At 39.6% G+C, this 21,232-nt stretch overlaps 2 protein-coding genes and 1 long non-coding RNA gene across 3 annotated transcripts in view; 2 read left to right on the top strand and 1 right to left on the bottom strand.

Moving 5' to 3' along the window:
- Positions 1–4,507: 4,507 nt before the first annotated feature.
- On the top strand, positions 4,508–6,664 carry LOC132277650 (uncharacterized). The gene is made up of 2 exons (XM_059779488.1): positions 4,508–5,644; positions 5,765–6,664. Exons 1-2 carry the CDS (start codon positions 4,508–4,510, stop codon positions 6,662–6,664), a joined length of 2,037 nt encoding a protein of 678 aa, XP_059635471.1.
- Positions 6,665–7,654: 990 nt separating this feature from the next.
- The window catches only part of LOC132279102 (uncharacterized), a 49,918-nt gene continuing 36,340 nt past the window's right edge, over positions 7,655–21,232 (bottom strand). Inside the window, exon 2 of the long non-coding RNA XR_009471219.1 lies at positions 7,655–7,710. This is a non-coding gene — a long non-coding RNA (uncharacterized LOC132279102). The remainder of the gene's footprint in view (positions 7,711–21,232) is intronic.
- Positions 15,319–20,659, top strand: LOC132278956 (branched-chain-amino-acid aminotransferase 2, chloroplastic). Its single transcript, XM_059780866.1, has 10 exons — positions 15,319–15,529; positions 16,894–16,967; positions 17,362–17,542; positions 17,819–17,995; positions 18,108–18,239; positions 18,331–18,429; positions 18,523–18,639; positions 19,040–19,135; positions 19,515–19,627; positions 20,352–20,659. Exons 1-10 carry the CDS (start codon positions 15,461–15,463, stop codon positions 20,476–20,478), a joined length of 1,185 nt encoding a protein of 394 aa, XP_059636849.1. The 5' UTR covers positions 15,319–15,460; the 3' UTR covers positions 20,479–20,659.

Here is a 21,232-nt window from a genome sequence, read left to right as displayed (position 1 = left end):
AAGGGATGGTCTGAAGAAGGAAACAGACTCCTTTCAAGACGAAAAAGACGCCATTCTGATCGAGAAGAGTATCTGGCAGATCGATCGTGAAGCGCTCAAAGCCGAAAGAGACAATCTTCAGCCCCTGCTTCATGATGAACAAGCAGAGCGTATGGCCTTTGAAAGAGGACTCTGGATGAGCGTAATGCCCTGCTCAGTGTCATCGGCAGAGTCAATGGAGGGATGATGACTCTACACAGCCGTTTCTCCTACGCGAGGGCCCTCAGGTATGCTGAAGGATACCGAAAAGGTTTCAACGATCGCCTTCCAGCTGAGGGTTAGACAGTCTCAGGCATAAGCCCGGATGATGTTGACAAGGAGTTGGGAATTGATCCTCCAGGAGTCTATGCTAATCCAGACCCCACTCCTGCCGAGCACATTTTTGAAGAATGTGATGGGATTGCCTCATCTGGAGTTATCCCTGTTCCTCCTTCCACTCAACCTTTAGACATACCTCCTTTCTCTACTGTGGCTCCCCTTGTGACTGCCACTGAAGGTAGAACTCAGTAGAATGAAGTTGTGATTCAGATTGACTCCCCCCTCACAGGGATGCCATTACCAATGATGGGGAGGGAAATGCTAACCATCCTGGGGAAGCTGCCGAGGGTGAGCAAGTGAACGAGGAGACAGACAAATCTTGATTGTAGCCAACTTATGCATCTCTTTGTAATCTTTCAGCTTAATATGAATGAAAGAATTTTTTTTTTTTTTTCCTACATCTGATCTGAATCTCTGCATCACTTGGTAGCACTTAATAACAATTTTTGTTTAACACAAGTGTGTGGCCTTCGGCTCATAACACCAACCACTTGTCTTTTTCATCACTTTTAATAAGTGTTTGGCGTTTGGATCGTGGTGCCAGTTGCCACTTATTTTGCTTAAGTGTCTGGCGCTAGGCTAGAATGCCACTTGCCACTTGGCTTTCTCATTATTTTTTAGCAAGTGTTTGGCGTTCCGCTCATAGTGCCAATTGCCACTTACTTTGCGAAAGCTGAATCAACATTGGTAATAATACGATCTGTCTTGACGAGTCCAGGTTCCGGTTGATTTCAGAAAATTAGCGTCCGATTCAAGCAGATCAGATCCGTGCTTGATCCGGCGGACTACGCGGTTGTGATCTGTTATGATTACTGAATCCGGCCAGTAGTGGACCGAATTCAGCAAGTGTAAGTTCAGATCTGGTGTGCGCGCGTTAGCGAAACTCCGATTTGATCAAGAAGCCTGCAGTTGATGACTTTGCTCCGATCTGGAATGATGATCGGAGAGGCGAACTCGAATTCTTTGGAGAACGGCCAGCAGACGAAGCTCGATGAGCTAATGAACATGATCGATGCTTTAAGGAAAGAAAATGCAGAGCTACGAGCTGGAATGGAGCATCGCGAGACTCCTGCAATTTCGAGGCTGCCTCTTGAAGGAGAGGGAGCTTTACCGTTCGAAGCTGATCGTCAAGGTGATCCAGAAGATGTCAATCGTGGTGGTCCACATCGTGATGAAGGTATAATCGGTAATCTGCCTCCGAATGTTGGCCGAGTAGAGGACCGAGAAGGATCTGTTCTTCTGGAACCGCATCACAAACGGATTATGAGGGAGGAAGCACCGGTATATGAACATAAGATTGCGTCACCATGGCGGAGTGAATTTGCGGAGTATAGGTCATTCGATCCGCCATACCGACCTTCATTAGCGACAGTTGATCACCATAGCTCAGAAAGGAGATCTGCCGATCAAGGATTTCCGTCACGATTTTTAAGAGAAAACGAAGCATTGCATTCCTCAGCAAGGACGGTCGCATTGCCGTTCACTGATGAAATTCTGAATGCACCGAATCTGAAGAAGTTTTCCATGCCGATCTTTATTGTTTTTGACGGAACAACCGATCCGGTCGATCACATATACCATATTCAGTTGAAAATGGCTTTGAATACTAATAATGATCCTTTGATGTGCAAGTGTTTCCCTACGAGCTTGGCTGGACCAGCTCTCAATTGGTTCAAGAATCTGGCTCAAGGCTCAATCGTCAGTTTCCAGGACTTATGCGATAAGTTCATAAGCCAGTATTACAGGAATAAGCATCCGGCTAAGGATGTATCGAGCCTTTTTACAATGAAGCAGCATGAGGATGAGCGGCTCCAAGCTTTTCTCACCCAGTTCAACCTCGTTAAAAGCATGGTAATGGAGTGTCACCTGTCAACAGCAGTCTGGGGACGCCGTTCCACACCAGCTTGGTGGTTAATACGCCAAAGACAATGGACGAACTGAACGAGAGAGCTAATGATTTTGTTCGCCTTAAGGAGGAAGAAGCAGCTAATTCAAGGAAGACGTCAATTATTTCGACGGAAGAGAAGTCCAAAGCCAAGATCCGGCAAACACAAGCTCAACCGCAATGTCACCCCTCATGGAAGGCGGAGAAGAGGCCCAGGGAGGAGGAATCAGTCACTCTACTTAGAGTCACCTTAGCAAGGCTATACCAGGAGAACAAAGATAAGTTTCGTCCTCCTCTGCCGATCAGGCAACCTCTTGAACAGAGGGATCACACTAAACATTGTGTTTTCCATAGTGATTTTGGGCATCAGACTAACGAATGCAGGAACCTAAGGAGGCAGGTAAAGATGTTGATCGCAAAAGGGGAGTTTGCAAGCTATGTTCAGGGTCCGGCGCAAGAGCATAACCGCCCGACTGAACAAATCAAGCGGAACCAGAGGCAAACCAACACAACTCTCAGCCCGTCCGGATTATAAACGTAATTCATGGCCGGCCTGAACAAACGATGGAGTCAGAGGAGTTGCTCAGAACGAGGTTACGCCAGGCCCAGCTGAAAAGAAGAATTGGTAGTGTGCGTGCTTTGCACCAGCAGAACACGTCCACGTCGATAAAGTTTGATAAAACGGACCTGCTACGCGTTCAGATTCCTCATGAAGATCCACTAGTCGTCAGTCTGACGATTGCAGAATGCCTGGTTCGAAGAGTCCTGATTGATCCAGGAAGTAGTGCGAATGTCATAACCAGGGTAACGTTCGACCGACTAGAGATCGAACCCGAAAAACTCAAACCCACAGGAAATCCGTTGCTCGGATTTAATGGGAAGCGAGTGGAACCCATTGGAATAGTGGAATTGACAGTACAAGCCGCTGAGCGGGTTTTGACTGAAAGTTTTGTGGTAGTGGAAATTCATCCATCATACAACCTCTTGATGGGCAGAGGATGGATTCACAGAATTCAGGGCGTTCCGTCAACCTTACATCAAATGATGCGATGTTTGGGTCTGGATGGGACCAAGGTGATAGATATACACGGGGACTAGGTTGCGGCTAAAGAATGTTATTCAGTAACTTTGAAATCTGCTAGAAAAGGGAAAAATCCCATCCGTACAGCCATCCCAAAATAGCAATTACAGAACCCTCCTCCCAGCAAGGATGGGGGGGAGGAGCCACCAATTCTGACCACAGAACCCCTTCATGAAGTAAAGATTGATCATGAGAAACCAGACCAAACAACAAGGGTGGGAACCAGACTCACTGAAGAAGAGAGACTAGAGTTGACTAATTTCCTGATTCGGAATGCGGATGTATTCGCATGGAGCCATTCAGATATGCCAAGGATAAATCCTGCTGTATCCTGCCATTCCCTCAATGTGGATCCGAATGCAAAGCCAGTGAAGCAGAAGCAGAGAAGATTTGCTCCAGAACGAAATCAGATTATAGCTAAGGAGGTTGATCGGCTGATTGAAGCCGGATTCATCAGAGAAATTCAGTACCCAGCCTGGCTCTCTAACGTTGTTGTGGTGCAGAAGAAGAATGGGAAATGGAGAGTGTGCATCGACTTCACCAACCTAAATAAAGCCTGCCCAAAGGATAGTTTCCCATTGCCCAGGATTGATCAAATGGTAGATGCCACCACAGGATATGAGCGGTTAACTTTCCTGGATGCTTATTCCGGTTATAACCAAATTCCTATGGACCCAGTTGATGAAGAGAAAACTTCATTTGTTACTGAACGAGGGACTTATTGCTATAAAATCATGCCATTCGGATTAAAAAACGCTGGAGCTATTTATCAGAGGCTGATCAGCAAGATTTTTAAGGGCCAAATGGGCAGCACTGTCGAGGCTTACATTGATGATATGGTGGTCAAGAGTAAGAAGAAGAGCGATCATTTAGCGCACCTGTAAGATGTGTTCGATGTGTTGTTCCAGTATGGGATGAAGCTTAATCCGGCCAAATGCTCATTCGGTGTAAGCTCCGGTCAATTCCTGGGACATGTGGTCAATCATAGAGGAATTGAGGTCAGCCCAGCATAGGCAGAAGCCTTGATCAGGAATGCAGAGCCAAAGACAATTAAAGAGGCACTGAGCCGATTTATTTCTAAGCTTTCGGACCGCTGTAAACCTTTCTTTGATACAATTCGAGGGCACGGAAGACAAACCTGGGGGGATGAGCAACGGCAGGCGCTAACCAGCCTGAAGGAGTACATGCGTAATCCTCCAGTTCTGTCTACTCCAGAACCGAATGAGAAACTCTTTCTATATCTCGGGGTGTCCAGTATAGCAACCAGTGCCGTTCTGATCCGTTGCAAAGAGGGCAAGCAATTCCCGGTGTTTTATGTTAGCAAGACAATGTCTGAACCAGAGAGAAGGTACTCTGGGGCCGAACGAATGATCTTGTCGCTGGTTAACGCAAAAAGGAAGCTTAGACATTATTTTGAATCTCATCCAATCGTCGTTTTAACAACTTTCCCTCTGAGAATGATCCTGCACAAACCGGACCTGTCAGGGAGAGTGACCAAGTGGGCAATTGAATTGAGTTCATTTGATATCGCGTACGAGCCTAGGACGGTAATCAAAGGTCAAGCGGTGGCGGATTTCCTACTTGACTGTGATGCTGAAGATACGGTGGAGGATTATAATTGTTCCTGGTGGAAGCTTTTCGTGGACGGCTCCTCGAATCAAATGGGAGCCGGGATTGGAATTCAATTGCAAACACCAGAAGGAACTACACTGAGCCAAGCGATAAGACTAGAGTTCAACGCGACCAACAATGAGGCAGAATACGAGGCGTTGATAGCTGGGCTGAAGTTGGCTAAAGAACTGAAGATCAAGAATCTGATGGCTTATAGTGATTCACAACTAGTCATTCGACAAGTCAATGGGGACTATGGGGCCAAGGATGAGACCATAGAAGCATACCGAACTGCGGTTCTGCGTGAGGCGAAAGCCTTTGATCAGATCAGGTTTATCCAATTGCCGAGAGAGTATAACGAAGATGCCGACCGCTTGGCTTGTAGTGCATCCAGTTCTGGAGATACTTTAGCTAGGGTCATCCCGGTCGACATACTGATCCAACCTTCCATTTTTGAAGAACTGCCTAATCCGAGCACTCAACATGTTAATGTTATACCATATGAGCCGAGCTGGATTGATCCAATCATGGCTTACATACGTAGTGGTACACTCCCCGAGCGTAAGGACGAGGCAAGAAGAATTAGGTCCAGCGCAGCAAAGTATGCCATTGTGCATGATCAGTTATATAGACGTTCCTTCTCAGGTCCATATTTGAAGTGTGCTACCCCTACAGAAGCTAGACAGATTATGCGAACCATTCATGAAGGAGTATGCGGAAATCACTCTGGAGGGAGATCTTTAGCACACAAAGCAATGACACAAGGGTACTTCTGGCCAAACATGGCACGAGATGCAGAAGAATTCTCTAGAAGATGCGATAAATGCCAGAGGTTCAGGTCATTGATACATCAACCACCTGAAGACCTGCACGTAATGGCCACCCCATGGCCTTTCGCGCAGTGGGGGATGGACGTGGTTGGCCCTTTGCCGACTGCAAGATCGCAGAATAAGTACGTTCTGCTAGCTACTGATTACTTCACCAAATGGGTAGAAGCAGAGCCGTACCCTAGTGTCACCCAAACTCAAGTAAGACGCTTCATCTGGAATAATATTATCTGTCGTTTTGGCGTACCAAGGTTAATCGTGATGGACAATGGAACCAACCTCGATAGCAAGCAAGTGAAAAAACTGCTGGAGGAATATGGAATCAATCAGAAGTTAGCAGCAGTCAGTCATCCCCAGGCTAATGGTCAAGCCGAAATCACAAACAGGATAATATTTGCTTGTATCAAGAAAAAGCTGGAGAATGAAAAAGGCAAATGGTTAGATGAGCTACCGAACGTCTTGTGGGCTTACAGAACAACCCCAAGACGGCCAACTGGAGAGAGCCCATTCGCTATGGCCTATGGCACCGAGGCGGTGATACCAGTCGAGCATTTGGTACCAACTGTAAGGAGCTTGGCGTGGGATCAAGAGCAGAATGATAGAATGCTGAGGTTCAATCTTGATTTGTTGGAAGAAAAAAGGGATGCGGCTGCAGTAAGGCTTGCCTCTTATCAACAGACGCTTGTGAATAGCCATAACAAAAAGGTGAGGCACAGAGGTTTCGCTCTTGGCGATCTGGTTCTGAAAAGGAAGGTGGGAATAGTCAAAAAGATGTTCTCCCCATGGGAAGGTCCGTACAGAATAGCAGAAGTCATAGGGAAGGGGGCATACGTCCTAGAAACTATGACAGGAAGGGTAGTCAATAAGCCATGGAATGCTACGTCTTTGAAAAGGTACTACTAGTAAAAGTAGAGTTTAATTTCAAGCATATTGTACATTCTAAACTGCATGCTTGCAAGTGTACAAAATTTTCATGCTTTATAAAAAGTCTCTTCTTTGATAAAAATTTACACTCTTCCCGTTCAGCAAGTTAGTGGCAGCTGGCACTTCAAGCCGAACGCCAAACACTTGCTTAAAAAAAAAAAAAAAGCCAAGTGGCAAGAGGCGTTCAAGCCGAGCGCCAGGCATCCAGCAAGTTAGTGGCAGCTGGCACTTCAAGCCGAACGCCAAACACTTGCTTAAAAAAAAAAAAAAAAAAAAAAAAAGAGCCAAATGGCAAGAGGCGTTCAAGCCGAGCGCCAGGCATTCAGCAAGTTAGTGGCAGCTGGCACTTCAAGCCGAACGCCAAACACTTACTTAAAAAAAAAAAGAGCCAAGTGGCAAGAGGCGTTCAAGCCAAGCGCCAGGCATTCAACAAGTTAGTGACAGCTGGCACTTCAAGCTGAACGCCAAACACTTGCTTAAAAAAAAAAAAAAGAGAGCCAAGTGGCAAGAGGCGTTCAAGCCGAGCACCAGGCATTCAGCAAGTTAGTGGCAGCTGGCACTTCAAGCCGAACGCCAAACACTTGCTTAAAAAAAAAAAAAAAAAAAAAAGAGCCAAGTGGCAAGAGGCGTTCAAGCCGAGCGCCAGGCATTCAGCAAGTTAGTGGCAACTGGCATTTCAAGCCGAACGCCAAACACTTGCTTAAAAAAAAAGAGAGAGCCAAGTGGCAAGAGGCGTTCAAGCCGAGCGCCAGGCATTCAGCAAGTTAGTGGCATCTGGCCCTTCAAGCCGAACGCCAAACACTTGCTCACAAATGAGTAAGAAAATGACAGAATGTTGACATGGCCGAACGTTAAGCACTTGTGAAAATACACTGCAAAGCTGAAAATAGAAAACTCAAAGGAGGAAAGTGATGTTGAGCAAAAACATTGTCATTCATAACCAAAAAGGCCTCAAGGTACGTAGTACCATACATAAAAAAAAAAAAAAAAAAAAAAAAAAAAAAAAAAAAAAAAAAAAAAAAAAACTGTTATTGGGTGTCAGTTCTGATCTTCTCCAGGCTATGACTTATCATTCTCGCCACCATCTTCCTCTGGACCATCGAGATCTCCTCACCTGCCCCATCATCCTTAGAAGGGGAGTCGAGATGAATCACCCCCTCAGCGGGCATAGGTCTGTCGGCAGCAACAGAGGAAGAGGACACGATGGTAGAAAGAGGAAGAATGTTCAGGGGATGAAAGGGTGGGACAATTCCTGAAGATGTGACCTCTATGCATTCAATAAAAATGTTCTCAGCTGGGTCGCATGGTGGATTTTGATAATTGTTTGGGGGGTGGATGTCCAGAGAAGCATCTAGTTCATCAGGACCAGCACAAGAACTTGATTCACCTTCAGGAGGGGAACGGTCAACAAAACCGTCTCTGTACCCTTCAGCATAACGGATGGCACTGGTCTTGGTAAAGCGAGCAAGGAGAGCTCTCATACCCCCTTCGACTCTGCCGATCATGTTCATCAGGGAAGACCGTTCGTTTAGAAGTTTTTCTTGGGAATTCGCATTCGATAACCGTTCAGCAATGAATGAGCGCTGAAGGTCTCCCTTTTCGGCTTTGAGAGAGTCCCTTTCTGTCAGAGCTACACTCTTCTCAATTTTTAAGATGTCAACCTCATCATGAAGAGAATCCCGTTCGATCTTCAGGGAATCCCGTTCAGCTCTGAGGGAATCCCTCTCGTTTGCCAGACCGTCTCTCTCTGCCTTTAGGTCAGCAGCTCCCTTCTCTGAATCCCTAAGCTTAGACTCCAGCTCAGCAACTCTAGCCTCAAGAAGAGTCTCTGCTTCAACAGACCTTTTGAGTCCCACAGAAAAGGACTTAAGTTTTTTGTTCAGAGTTTCAATTGTTTTTTGAAAGGTGAACATCCCGAACAGAGTCTGCATGAAGAAAAAGAAATTCAGGTCAAACTAATTACTAAGGAATCATAACTGAAAAGGAACACAGTTCAGTAGAAGAAGAGTCACCTCTATAGCAGCGGTCGGGAACCGTTGGAACATCTCACCAAAGGATAGCTTGTTCTGGATTTCAAGGTCTTTGGGGGTCCAGAAACCCTTGTAGAAAGCAAACGAGGTGAGGGGGTCCTTGTATATTGAGTCAGTGGGGCCAATGGTTGATCCATCTTCACGGCTGAGCAAAGGTCACCATGGAAGAACGGATGAAATTGGACCAGAGGTTCTGGCCGACTCGCCTTCAGGAATGAAGAACTGGGCAGGGGGCGATGGTTCAGTAACCCTGAAGGAAGCCATCCTGATCCTTCGGGTCGGTGGGATATCACTCTGATCATGACCGCCCTCAGGCATTGGCCTTTTTCCCAAACTCTTTTCCGACAGAACAACATTAGCTGGCCCCCCATTGTCCTCAGAATTTCCAGCATCCTGAGTGCTCTCTAAAGAAGTGTCGGACGAAATGTTTGATGGCATAATGACGGGGGCAGCAGGACGGACTTCAGTAGTATGGCCCACAACAGGGTTCTCAGCATGGGTGAGCTCGGAGTGCGCATCAGCAGAACGGGTTGAGACTTGAGTCGCCGCTGGGGCAACCACAACTTGCTCTGGGGCAAAGACAGCAGGGAGAGATGATATGGAAGCAGGTGTAGGTGATGGAATGACGGCAGAAGCGTTAGAAGGGGTGGGAGCAAGACGCATCCTCCTGCTGAACGATGGGATCTGAATGTTCTCCATTGTAGACCCTAAAAGAGAGATGTCAGAAAGATTATCAGATGTAAGCAAATCAGTAGCTGAAGGGACATCGTTTAGCACGCTTTCTTGCAAGGTATCTAGCCTAGCCCTGCAGACGCTATAAACTAGTTCATCATGGGGAATTTGAAGGCATCTACAAAGAAAAGTGCAAAAACGGGGAAGACAACTTTCACAGTGGCATTCGGAAGGATGTGTTTTCAGCTTTTTGTAGCCAGAGACAGAACATGCTCCAAAGGAAGAAGGGATAGGGAAGGAATGGTCGAGCGGAGTCCGCCAATTCCCACCAACCACAATTAAATTCCGCCTCCAACCTTTTTCAAATGAGCTTTTATCAGTGCAAATTGACCGTTTGTCAATAGGAAAGAAGTGATAGTACAAGTCGTTTTGTGAAATCTTGTTAATCCGATAGCAGAGAAGAAGGTCAATAATGTCAAGATTGAGACCCCTATCACGATTCAAGAGCAGGAGGACTGAAATTACCCTAAGAAAGTTTGGGTTAACTTGCAGGGGGCAGAGCCCCAATTTGTTGAAAGCATAACAAAAGAATGGGTGTACGGGGAACCTAATGACGTTCAAGTGAACGGCAGAGAATAAAACTTCCCCAGGAAGAAGACCCTCATCAGATCTCTCGTCTAAGTTTGTTGGGTAGACTCTGAGAGAAACGTCGCGAGGGATACAATTCTTGGATCGAATGGCATTCAGGTTAGGGGAAGCCATGAAAAAGGGGAAGAGTTCTAGGCAGTAAAGGCGTCTCTTAAGGAGAGGTTTTCAAAAAAAAAAACTAACCTTGAAAGTTTGTGATGAACTCAGCAACGGCACAGTAGCTAAAAATCGAAAAGGAAGGACTTGCCGGAAGAACTCGCCGGAGAAATTAAGAAGGAATGCCGGAATGTGCAGGAAAGCAACAGAGAGTAGAAGCGAGAAGTAAGAGGAAGGGTGAAGGTTGAGAAACCAGAATTTATAAAGAGGAGAAGTAAAAGCGACATGAAACTCCAAAGGTCAAGGCAAAAAGTGGCGCTGCAGATCTCGAAACTTGGGTTCTTGTGCCAGCCGTTCGATTCCTCGAGTCATTACTCCAAGCCGTCAGACCAAGATCGTGTCCTTTCAATAATCTCACCCTCATTAATGAGGAAAGAGATTATTGGGGGCAGATGAGGACACCAAAATGACCCGGATTTGGTGTGATCCACATTGCATAGGACGGGTCGGGTGTGAACAAATGGGATGGAGCAAGTTCGCACCGGATGGGCCCAGGTCCATAAAGTCATTTCAAAAGCCCATGTTATAATGAGGGAAGTCGAGTCCAGCCAAAAGAGAACAAGATAGGTCCAGCTCAGTGGAGGTTATAATCGTCTATAAATAAAGGGGGATTAAGAGGGAAAAGGGGTTAGAAAAAATCATTGGGAGTGTAAAGTTTCTCTCTCTACAATTAGGGAAAAATTATTTGTACTTTCAGCCAGTTTGGGGTTGGGATTGGTTCACCTAACCTACTCGGAAACAAATGTGATTATTATAAGAGCCTTGACAGGAAGGAGAAGAACAAGACTAACCATTGAAATATTGTGATCAAGTAGGAGAGTCCTTTGCCTTAATGTGTGGGTGTTTTCCTTTTTTTTCAAAGGTCCATTATATTGCGTCGCTTCCTATTACTTGTCCAGATTCATTATACTTTGTATTGAGATATCCCCTCCTGTTACTTGTAATAGGAGAACTCCTCACTGTCATAAATAGACCCCGATGTGCTTTAGACATCAAAAAAATATAGCTGATAAGAACATATGATATTGAAAGAACAATAATTCATTACATTTGGAGCTTTTATTAGGAGGAGACATAATGGGAAAAACTTGGAGGAAAATAAATTATTTCATTGGTTAGAGCAAGCCAAGACAAAAAAGGAATTGTAGCTTTCAAAGCCTTTCGAATGGGGAAGGAATCTGGGACATTTTTGGATTGTAAATATATTCCATTATTGCTGGAAAATTTTGACAGATGTAGACATGTATGACAAGATATATTTTGTTTTTCCCCATCAAGTGGATGACAAGATTATCCAGCATGGAACTTTGAAGAAATGGCTAAAATATTTGGAGGAAAAATTTATGGGATTCACTCCATCTAACGTATGAGTTTCAAAGCGCTATAACAAATAGAATAAAGAGTTTTTTTATTTTTAATTTTTTTATAGCAATCTTTTTAAAATAAGTTATTTTCACTAATAAATTCCTTCTGCACAAACGGAGGGAGGCTTTCTAACACAACACACGTCACATTAGTTTTCTGCACTATTGAAAGATAACTTTGGAAAATAAAGGCCACGTTTATTTTGTTATAAACATTTTCATATACGTACTCTAGTCTCTAATCTCTAACTTATAAAAATCTTCTTGTCAAAAAAAATTAATTTTTAATTTCGGGTAAAGTAAAGATAGATAAGGCTGGTGCCATAGATATGCGCTACCATCCCAACTCCTGTTCCCGAAAAAGATAAGTTTAATAAATAAATAAATGTCATTCCTGTCTAAGAAATTTTTTTTTTTTTAAAAAAAAAAAAAAAGGGTTTGTCACTTTCTGCTTTTCAGCTGCCTAAATGCATAGTACTGCTATATATTTAATAAGGCTATAATGATAATCTCATGGTGTAATTTTAGCCTAATACAGTTGCCTCGTGTAAATAATAAAAAAAATGTCAGTGTAAATTATTTTTTTTTTTTGCTATTTTGTAATCAGGAATCCCTTCAAGAGAGAGTCGAATTTTAGACCTAATCCAATTTTATTCTTTATTAATTTATGAATAAAAATAAAAACTCCCAGTCGTATAAAGAATGTGCAATATATATATATCTCTTACATTTTTTAAATTGAACAAATAAGGATAATTTTTCAATTCGAAGACTAAAATGCTTAAAATGTCTTGAGACAAAATAAAATTTAAAAACATTGATTTCAAAAAATAGGAGTTTATATATATATATATAAATTTGGGTACGTTTTGGGATGTTTGGGGTTTTTATAAAAAAAATTGAAGGTTGAAGTACCTAAAATGCCCTTATGAGTATTTTGGGAGTTTTTTTATAAAATTTGGTCAAAATTTACAACCAGGAGCAATTTGCTACAAATTTTCAAAATATAGATATTTATATACACTTTATAAAAAATGGAGGTGTTTCTTGCGCCTTCTTATATTGTAGAGTTTTTATTTATTTATTTGTTTTGTTTTCTTTACTTTACCCTTAATTTATTCACTACAGAACTCTAGTTATTATTGTAAACAAGCATAATAATAATCGATCATAAAATCACATATAAATATATTTATTTTATATGTATAATTTATTTTACATATAGATAAAATAAATTTTTTTAGCTTTCTGATTTTTATTTTATTTTTCTATTTTTTAATTATGTATGATTAATTTTCATTTATTTCATACTTAGGTTTATATTTATTTTAATTTTTTCAACCTGGTGTCTAGCAAGCATGCATGTTTATATTTCATATACAAACAAAAAAAAAAAAGTTTTTAAACTTTCAAAATTATTTTATCTTTATTTTTTAATTGTCACCTATTATATATGATCGATAGGATTAATTTTGAATCTTAGAACTAATACATGAGACATTATGGCCAAGTTCTTATTCCCTTAAGCCAACCTTGTTAGTTAATACTCCTATTATTTTGACAAGCAATAAAATATCATTAGACTAAATTTTTAGGTATTCATTTCATAAAGGAATATTTTAATTAATTGGTAAGTAGTGATGACACAATTTAAAGTACATAAATACAAAAAAGAATGCTAGTACAAAGTATTTTAAGAAAAAGTAATTACAAATATCATAACTTATGCAAAGTAATTTCGTATATGACAATTACCCATACATTTAGGACATAATTACCCATCACGCACTTTATTTGACTTTACCGAATTACCCTTGAATTAACCAAAAAAAAACAATAAACAAAAACATACATAACTAAAAAATTATCAGAAATCAAAAAGTCAAAATTACTCACGGTAAAATCTAACCCACTCAACCCATTTATGCGTCATCAAACGCCTCCCTACAAACACTTATACAGCATCAAACTACCGCAAAAAAAAGGTTTAGATAAGCACACACTCTCTGTCTCTCATTCTTGCCATTAAGCTTCAGATCTACGACGACTAAGTCACCGACGACTCACTCCGGCACCAAAGAACAGACCCACTTTTGTTGTTCAAAGCTATGCTAGTGTCACTGTCTCTCTCTCCCTCTCGCCATTGACGCATTCGATGAAGAAGCTTCAAATTTGTGGCGAAGTCATTTTGGGATTTCAAGTTTTACATTATTGTAAAGGTTTTATATTAGACAGTAAATATTTTACATTATTCAATAAAAGTTTTACAGAAGTGCAGCGAATTTTTTAGGTTTCTTAAGTGCAAGTTTTACATTATTCAATAAAGATTTTATATTACAAAGTAAAGTTTTATATTATTCAGAAAATGCTTTACACTTAATGCTCTAGTGCAATGGGCTCCTGGCATAGCAAAAGAAACACAACAAACCAAAGGTCCATGATAATGAAGCATGAAATTTTTTATTGCTATGAAAAATAAACTAAGTGTAACATTGAAAGAGAGATATGGCTTCGATTGTGTTTGAAATGGGCCTTTCGTCGGAACGGTCGGACTGTGTTGTTCGCCGACTATGTTGTCTTACCCTAGCATAAGCCACAGAGATGAGAAAGAAGGAAACAGTGTCTGCAAATGAGCCTTTAATGGATTCTATTGTGTTTGAATCCAACGTTTGGCCAGAAATTATGATGGAAGAATGTGTTCTTTAGCTCTTGTTTGCTTGCCCTAGCATGAGCAACCAAGATGAAAGAGACGAAAAGATGAGAAATGGATTCCATTACTGAAAATGAGACTTTTTTGTTAGATTATTAAAGGTTAGTTTTGTAATTTTTTATGGGAGTAAGAGGGGCATTTTTGTAATAGACTTAACAAAGATCGAGGGGTATTTTGGACCATTTTTGTATGATTTCATTTTGGTAAATACTTTTGTTGAGTTGTTTTGTACTGACATTCTTTTTCATATTTTTCGTATTTTAAATTGCATCCCCGTACTTACCATTTATTAAAGGACAAATCACAAATGAATAGGTCATTTATTGTCCAATCACAAATGAACAAAATAATCCGTAATTATAAAATCAAGAAACTAATAAATAAGGCTAATAATTTTTTTTGAAATAAATTCAATTATCTTATATCAATTTATAGATTTTGTAATGATATTTGTGATTGGATTACATCCAGACAAGTCTTGTCCTTTATTAAATTATTCATTTCATAATTAATTTTATATTTATTGAAAGACAAGACTTCTACCCATGTAGGGTATCTCCACTCATTTGATGTGGTCCAATTATAAATATACATATAAAATATAATAAAAAAAATTAAAAAGTGATAAATAAAAAAATTAGAGTGATTTAATTTATTCTAAAAGAAATTATTATTTTTCTAAATTTATAATTAATACTATTTATGAATTTGTGATTCAAAGTAGGCAAATCTTGTTAGGTAGGTCCTTTATTGATGACATTTGCCAACCTCATGTCCAGCAAGCATGCACCACCTAGTTATTTTAAGTATCTCTCTTCCAATGGCTCTGAATCTAGCTGACGTGTAATATGTATGGGCGTTGGTCTTATCAGTCCTATCCTCGAAAAAATAAAAATAAAAATATGTGAATCCTATCTCTACTTTCGTAAGTGTCTATCTGATGTGATTGCCACCTTGTTGGCATGGTCCCCTGTTTTGATGTTCAATAATGTTTCCATCTTTCTTGGCATTTTCTTCTCTGACCGTGCCTATATACATACTGTACTTCAATAACATGTATCTATCTATACATTTATAGTTTTATCTTCAATAAGTTCTGAAATCATTTGTAATATTTTGTTTTCTTTTAGCCAATTTGAAATTTGGTGGTAATTATCACAGTCTGGTTTGTCTCAAGATTCCAATAAGAGCAACAATGATTCAGAGGAGTGTCTGCAGCCTTGGCAATTTGATCCAATCTTCAAGTATATGTTCTGTAAAAAAGGTTGGTCTTCAACTTTTTAGTATTTGATCAGATTTTATTAATTATATGAAAAATATATGACCAACCCAGTTGTGTTTACTCATTTGTTGTATGTTGCAGTACTTCATTTGATTATGTTTTTGATCAAATATGAATGGTTTCAAGTTTTTCTTTTCTAGATGTGCAAATTTTCCATGCTTTTCTCTGAGGGCTCATCATATAAAAATCTATGTGAATTTGTGGAAGAGCAAAGAATTTTAATGCAACATGGACAAAATAAAACTGAACAAGTTGATTTACAGAAGAGTGTGAATGAAATTTTGTATTAGTTCATGCCATTATGGTAACAGGGTAGTTTAAAGGTCCAAGATTTAGATGGTAGTCCTTGCTTGGTGGACAAACTTGGTATCTAGTTCGTTTGTTTGTTTTTTTGGTGTGGGATAAAAAGAATCATGAAGCTTCATTTTATATTTGGATGGTTAAATCTGGATTTTGGTTGGTTTAGTAATGATTCTAATAACGGGTGGGCATTTGGCCGCAGACACAAAAACTCAAGCCATTGAATAATATTGCATACCAATCATTAATACTAATTTCACTTTTCATTCGAATTCGATATGGGACACCTCTAACAGTCTCTTCCACCCAAACTCACAACGCTCTTGTTGCAGTTGGACCACCTTGCCTATCCGAGACAACAACCCAAATACCTCCGGGCTAAGCTGTTAGCGTGACACCAGATCAAGAATTGCGTCTAACTTTGATACCAAATGTAACGGATGAACACTTGCCCGCTAAACCAAAACTTAAGCTTTTGGGTCGGATCGCGAAATACCCAACCCATGACAAGTGGTATCAGAGCAGGTTCAATTTTTGATCCGATATCGCGCCAAGCGCCCATACAGAGGTGTCCAAGTTAGGTACCGAGTCCTCCATCATTAGGTGGACGGGTAGGCAAGGTGGGCCAACCACCACAAAGATGTTGTGGGTTTGGGTGGGGAGAATGTCATGGATTCTTGTCCCACATTAGATCCCGATGGGGGAGGGTCTTGGGCATATAAGGTTAGATATTAACACTACTTAATAATTTAAACTTTTGAGTCGGACTGTGAAACACCTGACCCGTGACAAAAAGCTAGCAATTAGAATTTAAAGTAGTGAAAACGGCACTAATAACTGTTGCAACAATTGGGAGTCTTTAACTATTGTATAGTTTAAAACTAGTGAAAAAGTCCCAATAAGAAAATTACAGGACGTCAGTATATCTATTCATGTTTCATTATATTTTGATTACCAAGTGGAATTATGTTCCCATTAGTTCAAATATAATGATCAATTTCTATTGCTTTTGTTAGTGAATTGACTATTTTTATGTCAATTTGCAGCTTGGAGCTTACCAATTTTTCACATCTCAAGCTGCATCTTCTCTACAACAAGTGTGTGAAACATCTCCTTACAGGTAACTGCAAAAACCGAAGAATTCCAATTCCAGACAATGTTATGGCAATGCCACGCCATTTGCTTGAACAGTTTATAATTTCATTCTATCTCGTTTTGAATTGCTTAGGGTTGTTAATCTTTTCTTTTATATCATTTTCAACTTGCTATCCAAATAAGATATTGTTTAATGTCATTCAACAAAATATAAATTTGAACTTTGAACCAATTCGTTTTATTAAAAATTCCCCTGCAATACTCTGTTCGCTAGAATTACTTTCATTTGTTATGTGAAACTGCATGTCCAGATGTATATGACAGTTTTCTAGCCATTCTTTGTAATTATTGAAGTATGCCTTAATCTTCCCTCTAACGTTGTTTTCGTTTTCACTTTCTGCTTTTGTTTTGATGAGTAGTAATGCCAGTGACAACGAGTACGCTGATATTGATTGGAGTAACCTCGGATTTGGTCTGATGCCAACTGATTACATGTACACCATGAAATGTTCTGATGACCAGATATTCGAACAAGGCCAAGTTAGCCGCTATGGAAACATCGAGTTGAGCCCTTCTGCCGGAGTCTTAAACTATGGGCAGGTCAGCCGCAGTTTTTCTTTTTCTTTTTTTTTCCCATTTCGAAACTGCAATTGTTACTTGCTTAATTACTGTCAAAATTTACTTGAAAATTATCCAAGTCTATGTCTCTTTTGCGGAAATTGGGAACTTTATAAAAAAATTCGAATTATTTGAGTAAAAAATGTTGACAACTATAGATATTTAACAATAAATATCAAAACATCAAGCATAAGAACAAGGAATTCGAAATAACTTTAGCACCTCTTCTTTATGTTGTTGGTTTCAAAATCCAAATAGGGACTGTTTGAAGGTACAAAAGCATATAGGAGAGATGATGGAGGCCTCTTCCTCTTCCGGCCGGATCAGAATGCCATCCGTATGCAAATTGGTGCCGAAAGAATGTGCATGCCATCACCCTCTATCCAGCAATTTGTCGATGCTGTCAAGCAAACCGCCATTGCTAACAAGCGTTGGGTAATACTTTTCTTTCACTTTTGAACAATATGCAAAGTCTCATGCAATACATACATAAATATATATGTATATGTTTATGTTTAGTAACTTTGTGTTTTTTAAATCAGAGCAGATTCCTCCACCAGGCAAAGGGTCTCTCTACATTAGGCCTCTGCTAATGGGAAGTGGTCCTATATTGGGTTTGGCTCCGGCACCTGAATACACATTTCTTGTATATGCGTCCCCTGTTGGCAACTACTTCAAGGTCAATTTTTTTACTTAGATATTGTAATTTAGGGTAGGGTTTGATTCAAACAAAAGAATGGTTTACACAGTACTGATTTTACTGTCTACAGGAAGGTTTGGCACCGTTGAATTTATACGTGGAGGATGAATTCCATCGCGCTTCTCGTGGTGGAGCTGGAGGTGTCAAAACCATTGCCAATTATGCCCCGGTAAACGAGTCCTTGACCTTCTCTTGTTTAGGTTTAGAAGATGTAACTCGATTAATAATTTCATCAACACCTTGAAGCTTTTCTTTTGTGTAGGCTTTGAAGGCATTAACTAGGGCAAGGAGCAGAGGATTCTCTGATGTCTTGTACCTTGATGCATTGAATAAAAAGAACCTCGAGGAGGCCAGTTCTTGTAACATTTTTGTGGTGAAGGTATTGTTCAGCTTAGATCTTCTGTCGTCAATCAAATTAATTTAATTTCATATATATTATCCTAATACCTTGATTCTCAGATTCGGTTTATGAAAATTCGAAAGAAAAGAAAAAGATATACATACAACAATCATAACAAAATGTGAAAATGATTGCTTGGTTTATTACTTTGAAAACATTTCTCAAGAATTCAAAAAACAAAAAACTGTTTTAAGAGAACTATAAAAGACCGTTTTATAATTGAGTTTTAAAAAAACAATTCTCAGAAACTGAACCATAGAATTTTCTATTGAAATATTTAAGTTTATTTTTTTTTTTTTTTCCTTCCTTTTGATGGTATTTCATAGAATTATCAGAAGTGGAATGTAGTCTCATTTATGTAACAATTCATGTTTTACAGGGTAATATTATTTCAACTCCGGCAACCAATGGAACTATTCTTGAAGGAGTCACTCGAAAAACCATCATCGACGTTGCCCGTGATCTAGGGTACCAGGTAGTTTATCTTGCAAACAGAAAAGCTACATTAGCCAAATCTCATAATTATTTGTTGAAATCAGAAATCATGCACCATTTTGACATAATACAAGTCATTCTTATGTGTGAACTAGCAACTGTTATTTTATATAGTCTTCTTTATTTCTTATTTTGAGGTTGAAAATATAAAAACTAGGTAATGAAGGATTTTAGAATGGTATTTGCTTATTCTTAAGTGACTGATAATAAGAAATAAAATGCTTTTTGCATGCTATATACATGTCAGTTCTATAATTACCAATTTACCTTTCTACTTAAGCTTTTTCCTAAAAATATATTTAAAATATTCATTAGGATTAAATTAGTTTATTAAATTAGTTTCTTGTGTTCCCAAACAGGTTGAGGAATGTTGTATTCCAGTGGAGGAATTGATGGATGCAGATGAAGTTTTCTGTACAGGAACTGCTGTTGGTGTTGCTCCTGTTGGTAGTATTACATATCAGAACAGAAGGCAAGTACTCTCACTCATTGCACTTTTTCTTGAAAAACAAAAACTATTGACTAGCTATTTTGGGCAATGTTAAACAGTCCAAAACTTGAAGATTTTTTTTTTTTTTAATTTTAATTTATTATATATATATATATATATATATATATATATATATATATTAATTAACCCACTGTTAGTCACTTTGGACTCTCGTATGGTTTGCCAACTCCGGATATGTGCAATCCACCAGCACTCCGGAGTGTGCAAATCATCCAAGAATGCAATCAACCCACCACTCGTCATTTTGGACTCTTGAATGGTTTGTAAACTCCGGATATGTGCAATCACCAGCAAATCACACGTCATTTAAGCTCGTGTGTTTTTGTGCCTTGTGAGAATTGAACCCAGAACGCCTGAGTTTACGGTTCACCCCAGGAGATCCCTTATCCACTGGCGTCCGTGCAGGTTCAAAACTTGCAAAGTTGTTGCACTATTGTTTTGAATCAGCGTAGTTTATATTAGTAAAGCTATGGCTAGTTATTGTTTGAACTATTGGAAGATGATCAAGAATCAATTGGAAAATTTTAGGAATTAGCTGCAATTAGTATGGTTCATTAGATTTTGATCAACACAAAGTTGAGTGTCTTATAATATCTAAGGAAAACTTCCACCTTGTGCATTATAGAGCTCTCATGATTGTTTCTTTCCTCTGTATTCTCTAACCATCTAGGTATTATGTGCACAGGGTTGAATATAAAATGGGCACTCGAATGATGAGCAAAGAACTGTACTCAACACTTGTAGATATCCAAACAGGTCACATTGAGGACAAGAGGGGCTGGATTGTTGAAATTGACTCACCTCTTGTTTAATTTCAATTGCGGAACCAAAATATGTACAGAAGTAGTATGTTTTACTGGTTTCTGCAATTGTAAATGGTGATGGTGTTGTCATTGATTGGATGATTGATTTGTAAAATGAACAATGCGTCATTTAATGTTGATGTTTATCATTTATCTATATGAGAAACTGCGTGATTCTGGCTTGGAGTTACGTCCGTGTTTGAAAAGAGAAGCACATTTGTGTGCATAGGAGTTTGATCTGCTTCTCTGTTTAATTTTCTGTTTAATTTTCGCAACACAAATTTCACACCAAACCGTTTTAAAAATCAGACAAAATTGCTACATATGGTGATGGATCTTCAATCTTCATGCATTAAAACGCTCTAGTGACTCAAAAGGTATCTTGATTAAGGTATTTTCATTCAAAGAGTCAATCTTTACACATTAAAACACTCTTTGTGACTCCAAAAGGAACCTCAGTAGCATTTCCATGTAAATTTCCACTTGATTTCTTTATTTTCTTGTTAATGCTTTGACTATGCTTCCATGTTTGAATAATCAATTACATTACTACTCTTTTCAAATTGTCCAAGGAAGGTACATTGTGTTGACGGTACCCATTACAGGCCAATTAGGGTTTCAAGTTTTGGTTCAAAAGGTGATATTGTATTACAAAGGCTACCAGGTGCATTTCAGTCTTTTTGTGACGGATGAAATTTTTTGAATGCTGAACGGAATCACTTAGCAAGGGAAACCAAAGCGGACAATATTTGGGCATGTTTGA

Source organism: Cornus florida, unplaced genomic scaffold (genome assembly GCF_030987335.1).
Source record: "Cornus florida cultivar Cherokee Brave unplaced genomic scaffold, ASM3098733v1 CherokeeBrave_3.0.0_Hap2_Chr10, whole genome shotgun sequence".
Taxonomy (NCBI): Eukaryota; Viridiplantae; Streptophyta; class Magnoliopsida; order Cornales; family Cornaceae; genus Cornus; species Cornus florida.
This window is presented reverse-complemented; position numbering and strand designations above follow the sequence as displayed.